Source organism: Cryptomeria japonica, chromosome 2 (assembly GCF_030272615.1).
Source record: "Cryptomeria japonica chromosome 2, Sugi_1.0, whole genome shotgun sequence".
NCBI lineage: Eukaryota > Viridiplantae > Streptophyta > Pinopsida > Cupressales > Cupressaceae > Cryptomeria > Cryptomeria japonica.
The window spans coordinates 166,315,879-166,328,471 of record NC_081406.1 but is presented as its reverse complement, the minus strand read 5'-3'; the positions used below and the strand labels follow the sequence as shown (position 1 = coordinate 166,328,471).

At 35.9% G+C, this 12,593-nt stretch overlaps 1 protein-coding gene across 5 annotated transcripts in view; it reads left to right on the top strand.

Moving 5' to 3' along the window:
* Positions 1-3,957, top strand: part of LOC131065929 (probable LRR receptor-like serine/threonine-protein kinase At1g53440) — a 187,943-nt gene extending 183,986 nt beyond the window's left edge. For all 5 annotated transcript variants that reach the window (XM_059216493.1, XM_059216492.1, XM_059216491.1 and 2 more), the window contains 7 exons: positions 1,210-1,408; positions 1,772-1,945; positions 2,059-2,171; positions 2,290-2,500; positions 2,625-2,862; positions 2,987-3,137; positions 3,315-3,957. In XM_059216493.1, coding sequence (XP_059072476.1) covers positions 1,210-1,408; positions 1,772-1,945; positions 2,059-2,171; positions 2,290-2,500; positions 2,625-2,862; positions 2,987-3,137; positions 3,315-3,539 — 1,311 coding nt within the window. In that variant the 3' untranslated portion in view covers positions 3,540-3,957. The remainder of the gene's footprint in view (positions 1-1,209; positions 1,409-1,771; positions 1,946-2,058; positions 2,172-2,289; positions 2,501-2,624; positions 2,863-2,986; positions 3,138-3,314) is intronic.
* The last annotated feature ends 8,636 nt before the right edge of the window (positions 3,958-12,593 follow it).

The window sequence follows — 12,593 nt, the reverse complement described above, 5'->3', positions numbered from 1 at the left end:
TCTCTTCAAGCAACTCTTTGGCTTAACATGAGAAATCTTTTGGAAAAAAAATTGATAACATTGGTGAAAATGTTTTTCCTGCTCACCAAAAAGACAAGCCTCCTAATAAGAACTCTTTTAGAGTTAGTCATAGTGATAGAGAAGAAGGTAGAGGTCAATGGAAGAATAGAGGAAGAGGAGAGGGGTTGCATATGGCAAAGGCCACTCCCAACATGACAATCAAAATGATAGGCACCACTTATATTGTAAATAATGTGGTTGTAAAGGTAGTCATGAAGCACTTGAATGCAAGCTCTCAAGGAATAAGATAGGAAATTCTGTTAAACAAAAAGATAAAAACAAAATCACATTATGATGATAAATCTTCAGGAGCCCATTTGCTTGTGGTAGTTATAATGATCAATATGTGCTTTTTGTTTCAGATCTTGCCTATTATAATTCATTTAATACTTCATGGTATGATGTTTGGGTCTTAGATATTGGAACCACACAACATATGACATTTTGGTGTGATTATTTTGAAAATTTTCATGAAATTGTTTGTGGTGCAATGCTTTAGAAAATAAATCAAGCCTCAATGCTGTTGGAAAAAGAACCATTCGACTCAAATTGCCTGGCATTCTTGATTTTGTACTTGTGCGATGTATTGTACCTTCCTCAATTGCAACATAATTTGTTGTCACTAATGTTGATTCGAGAACAAGGCAACTCCATTTTGTTGGATGATGGACAAGTGGTTGTTAGGAAGAATTCAAATAATCAAGTTGCATGTAATGTCCCCCACTAAGTTTAGGCTTGTTATTACAGTAATTAATTTATTTCAATATACTTATGACTTAAACTAAATTGATTAAGAGAGAACTCTATTTTTAGCTCTTTCCTTAACATAAATCAAATTTTTGATATTCCATAGTTTTAAATAATTTATCAATTATTCATGAATAAATTGTCAATCCACCATACTAGGCAATCAATTCTATCATTAGATAATTAATTGTACCATCCATAATTCTTAATGCAAAGTTCAATCCTTGTTACTACAGTTTTAAGGAAGGAGGAGATGACCATGTTGCCAAGTGCTTAGATACCAATCACAATAGGCTCCCTCAAAGTTTACAAATCCAAACCCTTACCCTAGTTTTGTATCATTTCCATTCTATTTTGTAAATCCTGGCCTGACACATTATTTCACTTTTGAAATTTATTTAGGGAACTAGAAGATTGAAAGATTTTAACATCAAAGATGCTGCTGGAGGCTCATCATATAAGGGAGTAATCAGAAATTTCATTGTAAATGTGACTGAGAACTTTTTGGAGATCCACTTCTTTTGGGCTGGAAAGGGAACATTTGACATACCAGTCAAGGGGACATATGGACCTCTGGTATCAGCGATCAAAATCAGTCCAAGTAAGATTCCTTTGCAAATTTGTTTCAGGGATTTGAGCAATGATCTTGTGTATCGAGTCTTTCTATATAATGGTATGACACAGTTTTCTTTTTAGTGCAATTAAATTACTTGTTTTCCATTCACTTCACTATTAGATTACATGAACTAATAGCAAGATCTGGGAATCTGCTATGTGTAATGTAAACAGTTCCCATAATTTTGATATTCAGCCAATTATTTTATTAATACCTCTGATTAAAATATATTTTTGGTTATGCCCAAACCCTTAGCTTTGTAGATCACATATTTGTTATGTATCTGATATAAAACTAGTAGTCTTTAAGCCCTGCCTTCTAAATTTTTATATTTCTTTGTTTTGACAGACTTCGAAATCAACACCACGAGCAATGATAGAAATGAAAGCAACAAAACTATGATTATCGGCATAGTTTCTGGGGCAGTAATTTCTTTAGGCTTCACACTGTGCTTGTCATTCGTCTTTATTAGAAAAAGAAATAGAAGGAAGAGAAAATCCTTAGCAGCTAATGATGACACAGGTAATGAGAACAGTGTCACAAACCCCATTTGTGCCACATTTCATACTCCAGTATAATACAGTGAAGATGTCGATGACTGCACTGACACAAGTTTGTCTAAATGCTGTATACAGAATTGACAGACATAATTTCAAGTACATTCAGCCTAGAGGTGATTAAAAATGCCACAAATGATTTCAACCCTGAGAATAAGATTGGAGAAGGAGGATTCGGTGCTGTTTTCAAGGTATATTAAAAACCCACATTGATATTGGACTTCAGTTGCTATGTCTAGCATTAGCTGAAGTAGGCCTGAGACAGAGTACCACGTATAGCAATTTTTGTAATGTTTTGTTTCTTAGCAGGGAACTCTTCTAGACGGAAAAATGATTGCAGTCAAGCAGATGTTTCCCAAGGCAAGACGAGGCATTCGAGACTTTCTTAATGAAGTGGGTACAATATCTGCAATGCAGCATCCCAATCTCGTGGAATTGTATGGTTTTTGCGTAGAGGGAAAACAGCTGCTCTTGGTCTATGAATACATGGAGAACAACAGTTTAGCTCGCTGTTTGTTTGGTACATCCTGATATATTCCCCTCCAATTTGTAAATTTATATAGATCAAAGTTTTAGTCTTCCCTCGCTAATAAAGTAGAAAGTATTTATACAAATTGAAAATAGTTTTGTAACCTAATTTGTAGGTCCTCAAGAATGTAGACTCAATCTTGACTGGCCTCGACGGTACAACATTTGCCTTGGGATTGCACATGGCCTGGCATACTTGCATGAGGGATCTAGACTGAGAATTATTCATCGAGATATCAAAACAATGAACATTCTCTTCGATCAAGATTTGAATCCAAAAATCTCCGACTTTGGATTAGCCAAGTTATTTGACCAAGATAAAACTCATGTCACCACCAGACTGGCAGGAACAATGTGAGATCTCCGAAGAAAAGTTACTTTCCAAAATAAAACGCAGGCATTAATACTATTTGACAAAACTGTGAAATGGTACATAAAGTTTAAAACTCTAAATTGTTTTTTTTTTTAAACATTTCAGGGGATATATGGCTCCCGAATATGCCTTGAAAGGTCATCTCACCGAGAAGGCGGATGTCTACAGTTTTGGAGTGGTAGTCCTTGAAGTTGTAAGTGGCAGATCTCGCATAGACAAGAAATTGCGGGAAGAGATGGTTTATCTGTTGGAATGGGTAACAACACAACCGTTTTTCTTTCTTTTTTTTAGTTCACTTTTGGTGATTCGTTTTATATGTCTTATGACTGTTTTCTAATGGATCTGAATCTCTTTTCGTGTTTATCTTAATCCAAAAAACAGAATCATTTTTCTTTCCGATGATTTATGATAATTCTTGTGTGATACATTACAGAGTTGGCATTTGTATGAGAAGAAAATGTTGCTGGATTTGTTGGATGTGAATCTCAAAAACTCAGGCTACTCCAAAAAAGAAGTTTTAAGAGTGATCAACGTGGGTTTGCTATGCACCCACGAATCCCCTTTGCAACGACCTTCAATGTCCACAGTTGTTGGAATGCTGGAAGGGAAAATTGAATCGCCCGTTTCACATTCTCGACCATCATACATATTGGGATGACAAACCTATATATACACAGAAGAGAAGCCATTGTCACACAAAGAAAGCTTTTGCTTGGAAGGACCATCCAACGACAGTTTCTCTACCTAAGCAGGCTCTGCTAATAAGAACCAAACGAAGGGACGATGACAGCAAGAATTACCTTATATTACAGAGTATCTTCTGATTTCAATAAATTTCACTCCCTGCTTCCCTTGATCACAATATGGATGATAATGCTATGGTGATGTCTGGGTTACTTCTAACACACAACATATAAGTATGAAAATATTGAGCATTATATATTTAAGTACTTCTTAAGAAAAACATGCATCGATATTAGCACATACTTAACAAATTGAAACGACAATTAAGTAGAGATGTCGCTTGTAAATGAATTTATCCATCCTCGGATTAAAGGAAGAAGAGATTGTGCTCATGCTTCACTATTTTTTAATGTCAAGCAATTCTTACAGGTTTGTATTAAAGAAGATATATGAAGAAAATAAACTAGCTTCAAACGAATCAGGTAACATTTTACACAATCCTGTTGGAATTTAGTGTTTCTATCAGCAAACAGTCCGTTGGAAATGTTATCGGATCTCCATCCCTCGTTTCCCCTGATGCTGCAGCATTCCTTAATGTTTTTGGTAAGGAGTTAATACAAATTCTAACATTAATAGCATAATGATAAAAACCTTAAAAAAAAAGTTTTAATCCCTGAGCCCTCAATGCTTAGCAATCCCAAGATCAACCTTAAACCTAAATCATAGGCATTAAACCCTATTCACTAAGCCCTAAAGATTGACATTAATAATTTAGCATTAAAATTGAAAAAAAGGTTTAATCCCTAAACCCTTAACACTCAATCCTACATCATCAACCATATATCCTAAACCCTAAAAGTTGACATTAATAATATATCATCAAAACCTAAAACTTTAAATTTAATCCATAAACCCTCAATGATGAATACTCCATCATCAACTATAAACCTTAAACTTAAAACCTTAAGCCTTCGGTCCTAAACCCTATTCAATAAACCCTAAAACCTAACATAAACAATTTGATGCAGCCATAACCAGTAAAAACCCTCAAAAGAGTCAATCGGCTTATGCAACAAGAGAGACACAACGAAAGCAGTAATAAAACATAACAAATTCATATAAACATATCATATTCCAGCCATAGAACTTTCAACAATTATCCGGTAATCATCAGATTATCATCAAAGAACATCCGGTAGTTAACCGGTTACATGTAGGTTTCAAGCTAGAAACAATCCAACCGGGACTCTAAGAATCAACTGGATCACAACATGTGAATCTCAATCCTTATTCTCAGTTCTACTTCCTCTGCCATTACAAATGATTACATAACATTATATTAATACCCACTAGAATACATCTGGGTCAGCCTCAAAGGATTACATTCACCAATGCAAGAAAATGAAACGTGTAATTAGGTCGGTCCTAAGATTTAAGAAATCCTTCCGAAAAATAACAACCAAGTGATGCGGATCAGCAGGAAGGTCGGCCACATGCCAAGGAACATCGGACAAGACCCAAGATGGATCCACACGCCAAGAATTGTGTCAGTAATGAAGGAAAACCAACCGGTAAGCACAAGAACTATCCCTAGAACCCAGAAACAGCCAACCGGAAGTGATAACTGACCGGAGTAAAACCCAAATGAACTAGAAATCGGGAAGCAACCACATGAAACCACCAGGGAACTGCAAACAAGATCTGACATGAAGAAAAAGTAACTACCAATACATGTCGGTAAAAATACTGAAACTGCACAAAGAACTAAACAAGAAAGGAAATGTTTTGGTTGATGTAAGATTGCTCATCGACCAAGGATGCTTCTACATTAGACAACCCAGGTAGAAAAAGATGTTCCATGAGAGGCAACTCATGAACATCTAAAAGGATTTAGAATGAAGATTTCATGCTCATTTCTGATCCAAACATCTTCATCTGCCAACCTCTGCTCTATCTCTCTCAGTGCTTCAACTGACTTCTCTAACCTATGACTCTATTTGTTTCTCTTTCTTTGCTTCAGATTTGCACATTGCCTTTCTTTGTGCAATTTTGATTTGGTTCTGCCACAAGACCTTATTCAGTTTGTTACCATCAACTCCATGTCATCCAGTTTCGTCTGTTCATCAGACTAATCTGTCAAATCCTTTTGCCAACTCATGTCACCCTTTGGTATAATCTCTGCAACTGGCTCTATCGGATCTTTCTTCAAAACCTTTGGTATAACCTCGACAATTGGTTCTATCAAATCTTTCTTCAAAACCTCTAGTATAACTTCTGCAACTGGTTCCTTCAAACCTTTTGATATAACTTCTGACACTAGTTTCCTGCAACTTTTCTCAGGACTCAGATTCTTCACCTCCTCTTTCTCCTTCAAAGAAATCAATGTGAACTTCTGCCCATCATTTTCAATAGTAACTAGGTTTCTTCTACAGTCATAAATAGCTCCTCTATCATACTGCCAAGGTTTCCCCAACAAGACATGACAAGCATTCATTGAAACAATATCACTTAAAACTTCATCTCTGAAAGACCCAATATTGAAACTCACCCAACACTACTCCTTTATCTCTACCTTTTGATCATATTGTAACCAACTTACCTCATAAGGACAAGGATGCTCAAGTCTCTTCAATCCAAGCTTCTCAACCATCTCCTCACATACTAAATTATCAATTCTTCCACTATCTACAATGACCTTGCAACACTTACCACCTGATTTACATGTAGTCTAAAAAAGACTCTTCCTCTGAGTAGATCTGGTATCCTGTCTTCTGAACATAAGGGATTCTCCTTGCTCCAGTGCATAGTCAGATCCAGGAACATCTGGTTCTTCACTTGCCACACAACTTCTTGTCATTCCTTTCTTACATTCATAGGATCTATGTCCGGTTTCTCCGAACGAGAAACATTTGCTAAGAAATTCTCTACCGGTACTACTGCTGCCTTTCCTTGGTGTCTTGTATTCCGATTATTTACTCCACTTAGGTTTTGCCTCGTCTTCTTCAACCTATTTCTTCATTCTATCATTCATCTTGAATTTCTCCTTTCCCTTATTTGATTGTCTTCTCCTCACCTTCTCCTCAGCCTTCAAAACATACTCATAAGCTTCTTCAACTGTTGAAACCTTCCAAATACTCATCTCATCTTGAATGTTAAAAGCAAGTCCATTGATATACATCGCCACCTTTTTTCTATCCATCTCTCTATTTCCATATCTGATTACCACCTTGTAGAATTCCTTAGTATATTCCTTCACAGTTATGTTTCTCTGTTTCAGGTTTTGCAACTTCTTGAACAACTCCAGTTCATAGTCTCCTAGTATGAACTTGGCCTTCAACCTTCCAACCATTTGTCTCCACCAGGTGAACTTGAATTCACCATTCTCCACTTTGTCTTTCTACAACTCTTTCCACCACAAGGCAGTATGCCCTTTCAACTTGGTTTGTGCCATTTGGACTCTCTATAGGTCCTTGACATCCTCAAACTCAAACTAGTCCTCCAACTCTCTAATCCAATCCATCAGATCCTCTCGGTTCAGCTTTCCATAAAAGTTAGACACTTCAACTTTATGCATTTTACTTGCTTGTGCCATTGCTCTTAGGAATCTTTCCTCTCTCTCTCTCTCTCTCTCTCTCTCTCTCTCTCTCATCTTTTGGTCCTTCAACTTCCTCAAGCTCTTCACCAGCTTCCTCATACTCATCCTCTTTCGCAAACCAGCCAAAGCATTCAGGATTTCATTCTTCACTTCATTCTTGAAGTCTTCCATCATCTGTTCTACCCTCGGGGGTTTGTTCTCCTCGGCGTCATCTCTCCTTCCACTTCGGTGAACTGCCTCTACTCGGCGATCTGACTATCGGTTTCAATTGCCTCCCCTCGGCGATCTATTGAACACACATGTAGCCTGCCTCCAATCGACGATCTGTCCACCTCAAGGAATGCCTCAATGTTCGCAAACAATTCTTTCACCAATCGGTCCATAACCAGCTCTGATACCAATTGATGCAACCATAATCAATAAAAACCCTCAGAAGAGTTAACTGGATTATGCAACAAGAGAGACACAACGAAAGCAGTAAGAAAACATAACAAATTCATATAAACAGATCATATTCCAATGATAGAACTTTTGACAATCATCTGGTAATCCTCAAATCATCATCAAAGAACATCCGGTAGTTAATCGGTTACATGTAGGCTTCAAGCCAGAAACAATCCAACCGAGACTCTAAGAATCAACCGGATCACAACATGCAAATCTCAATCCTTATTCTTAGTTCTACTTCCTCTGCCCTTACAAATGATTACATACCATCATATTTATACCCACCGAAACACATCTGGGTCGGTCTCAAAGGATTACATTCACCAATGCAGGAAAATGAAACATGTAATTAGGTCAGCCCTAGGATTTAAGAAATCCTTCCGGAAAATAACAACCAAGTGATGCGGATCAGCAAAAAGGTTGACCACACGCCAAGGAACATTAGATGAGACCCAAGATGGATCCACATGCCAAGAATCGCATCGGCAATGAAGGAAAACCAATCGGTAAGCACAAGAATTGTCTCGAGAACCCAGAAATAGCCAACTGGAAGCGATAACTAACCAGAGAAGAACCCAAATGAACTAGAAATCTAGAATCAACCACATGAAACTGCCAGGGAACCGCAAACAAGATCTGCCACAAAGAACAAGCAACTACCAGTGAGAATACTGAAACTGCAAAAGAACTAAACAAGAAAGGAAATGTTTTTGGTTGATGCAAGATTGTTCTTCGACTGGGGATGCTCCTACATCACAATTTAACACTAAAACCTACAAAAATGAATTTAATCCCTAAACACTCTACGCTCAACCTTCCATGTTATCAATCATAGAAACCCTAAACATGCTAAACCCTAAAACTTAACAATAATAAGTTAAATTAAAAACTTTAAAATTTAATTTAATCCCTAAACCCTCAACACTAAACCCTCCATCATAAAGCATCAACCTTAAACACTATACTCTAAATCCTAGTTCCCAAATGCTAAATCATGAATGATTTAGAGAGGGAGAGAGGGAAGATAGAAAAATAGGTCATATAGAGGGAAGAGAGCTATAGAGAGAAGAATAAGAAAAGAGAGGGGTAGAGAGGAAGGAAGAGGTATAGAGGGAAGGAGGGAGAGAGGTAGTGAGGACAAAGAGATAAAGAGAGGAAAGAAAGAGAGAGAGGAAGCAAGGAGGGAGGGAGGGAGAGGTAAAGATGGGGAAGAGAGGTGAGATAGAGTGTGTGGAACTAAAGAGAGGGGTAAATAGAGCTGACATATGAGAGAGATGAAGACGCTCAACCCTAGTGAACCCATAATAGTTGGTTATAAACCCTTGGAGGAAAAATATTGTAGGTGGCCCAAAAATAATTTGGAAATACCTTGGAATGAAGGTATACCTTTGAAGAAAGGAATTTTTTTACCCTTCATTCAAAGGGGGTCCTTCAAAAGAAGGCTCCTTCTATATAACTTGTGTTTGAAGATCTAATCACTAAGGTATTATTTTCTAAATTTTTTTTGAAAAAGTTTAGAACTCTCAAATGATAGTTATTTTTTCATTTGAGAGCAACTGAACTGCAGTCAAAGATGAAAACAAAGTCCAATGTGAAGTTGTGACTTAGATGTGGGAGGAATAGATGTTAGGTGAAGCCTTCGAGCCACCACATCAACCTAACACTCTAGACGGGTTCATTTTTATTTCTTTCTTGTTACATTTTTTGCATGTTCAACAAACCCTAGTTTATTTTAGTTTATTTGGTCTATTCTTTCTAGTTTAGATTTATTTATTTGTCAATTTTTTTAATTCAATGCATTGAAATATTTAAGAAATGTTATCTTTGAACTTGGTTATAGAAAATATGGACTTGGTGGATTTCTTTTTAGGAATTTAGGCATAGGAAGAACCAAGAAGTTATGCCTTGGGTCAAACATAAATATGATGAGGTGTATATTATTCTTTCCTCGTCTTATGCACTACCAAAACCTATGTCAAGACTAATTACAATCATTGCATCTTAGGAGGGAGAAGATTAATCAAATTTATTAGGTTTCAAGCAACAACTGATGTTACATTAGGTATACCAGTATCAAATCCATTGATCATGAGTCAATAGATTATAAGGGCCATAGGACAGCGTGTATATTATTGACTCAAATTCTAGTTGTTTGGTACACTAAACACCCAACTTTAGAAATAACTAAATATCAGTCCAATTTAGGAGCAATAGATATTGACTATGAGTCCTTAGTTTACTAAAGAAGGGAATCAAAAAGTATCGAGGATGAGACACAACCATCTCTACATGTTACGACACATAAGATACAATACAACTTAGTTTATTCTAGGTGATTACAACTAAACATGATGATTATGAGGAAGAAAATAGAACTATAGAAAGAAGAACCTTATAGAAAGATCAAGAAATATAAAGAGAAAAAAATAGAGCAAGAGGACACCCCTCAATATATGACAAACCAATCAACAACCAAGTAAAAGTAAAGAATATGTTTGCACTAAATTGATTAGAGCCTTAAACAAAATATCGAGAAAAATTCTTTCTCTAATACTATTTGTTTTAGTCTAATAAAGGGGGTCAATTGAATAACCACCTAAACCCAACAAGGAACACACCACATGTAGAAGTTTAAATAATTAGATCTTCATTAAAACTTATATTTAAATTTTCCTAAATAGGCTTAGTGACACTTAGAAAATGCCTAAAAGTTATTATAAACATAGAAAATACATACATACTTTTCCATGAATTTAATTTATATCACAAACTAGACTTTAAATCAATTCCCACAATGATTTCCTCATCTTTCCTAAAAAGAGGATAGTTCTCGAAGATAAGTTTTAGTTGACAAGGCTTCTAATTTCAACACCATACTTATTTCTTATTCAAGGGTAGAGAGCTAACTTCGATAGGAAATAAGCTTCACAGGGATATACATTAAATTTTTTCACAATAATCCTTTCTTTGGAAACCAATAAAATTAAGAAAATGATTTACTCTATAATTTGTAATTGACCTAGAAATGATCTTGTACACTATATATCATGCAAGACAATAGATTAGCAATTTTGGCATCTTGTCACAATTATATCTTAAATTAGAATACTAGGTGAGTAGGACCATGCATTCAATTAGTTTAGAATTCTTTTTTACTAATATCACATCCATGCTCACTATTCTCCACAAGGGTTAACAAACCTAGGGGAAATCAAATCACATAGATGGTCCTATCTCTATGTCCATGTAGGTACACTAAATGTTGTCTTTATATTTATCCTCATAGACATCATTTCCTCTACGTTTACGAAAGATCCTATATATAATATTTTCAAAAAATCAATTAGAACCTCTATTTGGATTTAGGTAACATCAGCCTTATAAATCCTTGTATTAGTTATTTTCCTAATGTTATTTGGAAATTACCCATAAGAGATCAAATTGTTTCACAAACAGTGGTAAAAGACCTGATGTAAAGATGAAGTTATAGTTACTATTTGGACTTTCAGAAAAAGGACAAAATAGTTAGGCATCCCATTTGGAATCTTCTATTTTGGGTTATTGGGACACATGTAACATGTTGTAAGAGCATTTATGACAATTATGATAGATGTCATAAGATTCTATGACGATATCTATGGTAGTATATTGCTATCTTGGTCCTCGGGTGCCTAGTTTGGTGAGATGTGTTATCATAGTGTTAGCCTCCCCTGCAACTTTCCATTTTCAATACTCATACTTGCGGGTTACCTTATTGTGCCTCTATTTTTGTCGGGTCCTTTGTTCTCCTTCGTACCTGAACCGTTGAACTCTTTCTAAAAAGTTCAATAGGTTCAAGGTTCAAAACACGTTTTTGAAAAAGAAAGAAAAAAAGAAGTCATTAGCGGTCTTTGTCTTCACGAAAGCAAGTGCATTATTGTTATACGTTTTGAACTTTGAATTCGTGAATGAAATTGGTTCAAGGTTCAAAATGTCTTTTGTAGGTCATGGCAATGTATTGTTGTATAACGAGCAGATGTCTATATGTTTTAAGTTAGTTTTCGAACTTGAACTTTGAACCAATTTTCAAGCGGTTCAAAGGGTTCAAGCGATTCAAATGGTTCAAGGATTTTTCTTGATAATCTTTGTTGTTGCTCATTCCCGGTAATGTTGTGTGCCGCTTGTTCATTTTTGTACTTCTTAAATTAATTTGAATCGTTGAACTCTTTGTGAAATGGTTCAAGGTTCAAAATTTCACTTCAAAACTAATTTTAAGGCTCTTGATGATAATGAAAGTGGCACGGCAAGAAGGAATATTCCTAGCGTTCAGCAGTTTAAAATTTTAAATATGGAAAGTAATCATGAGTGCATCAACTACTTGTGCGGAAGTGATGGATAATTAAGAAGGGGTCAGATTTTAGTCATTTCACAGTACTTTGCATGCTTGAGTGAATTATTATGAAGCATGTGTGGCTTTATAGATATTTTCCTGTCTATTCAAAAGGAATGTATGAATTTATTTCCATAGTTTGTAAGGGTTACAACTGCTATACTTGAGCAAATTGGAGGCATCGAAGGTAAAACCAGCTCTGATTTCTTGAGAAAGTTTCCAGTTTTCATCATGGTAACGGGTAAGTTCAGACGACTCCTCCTAAGCTGTGTTTCTTTTAGTTCTGAAGATTTATCAGTATAGGAAGAAAATCTCTAATTGCTGGAGTAAAATTCTACCTTGTTTTAAGAATTTCTTGGTTAGAAGTATAGATAGGCAAGTATGAGACCAATATTGCCGAAGCTTGGTCAGACCTTGTGCCTAGTGAGCATATTACCAAAGCTAGAAGATACTTCCTTGGTTCATGTTGATTTAGGAGATTTCTTAGAGAGAGCCAACAACCCTCAAACTGGTTCAATGATGGAGAAAATAGTGAAAAGAGGTCTTGTTGAAGCTGTTGTGTTCCCACTTGTCGCACCATGTCTAGATTTGGTGATTACTTGCATGAATAGATATGA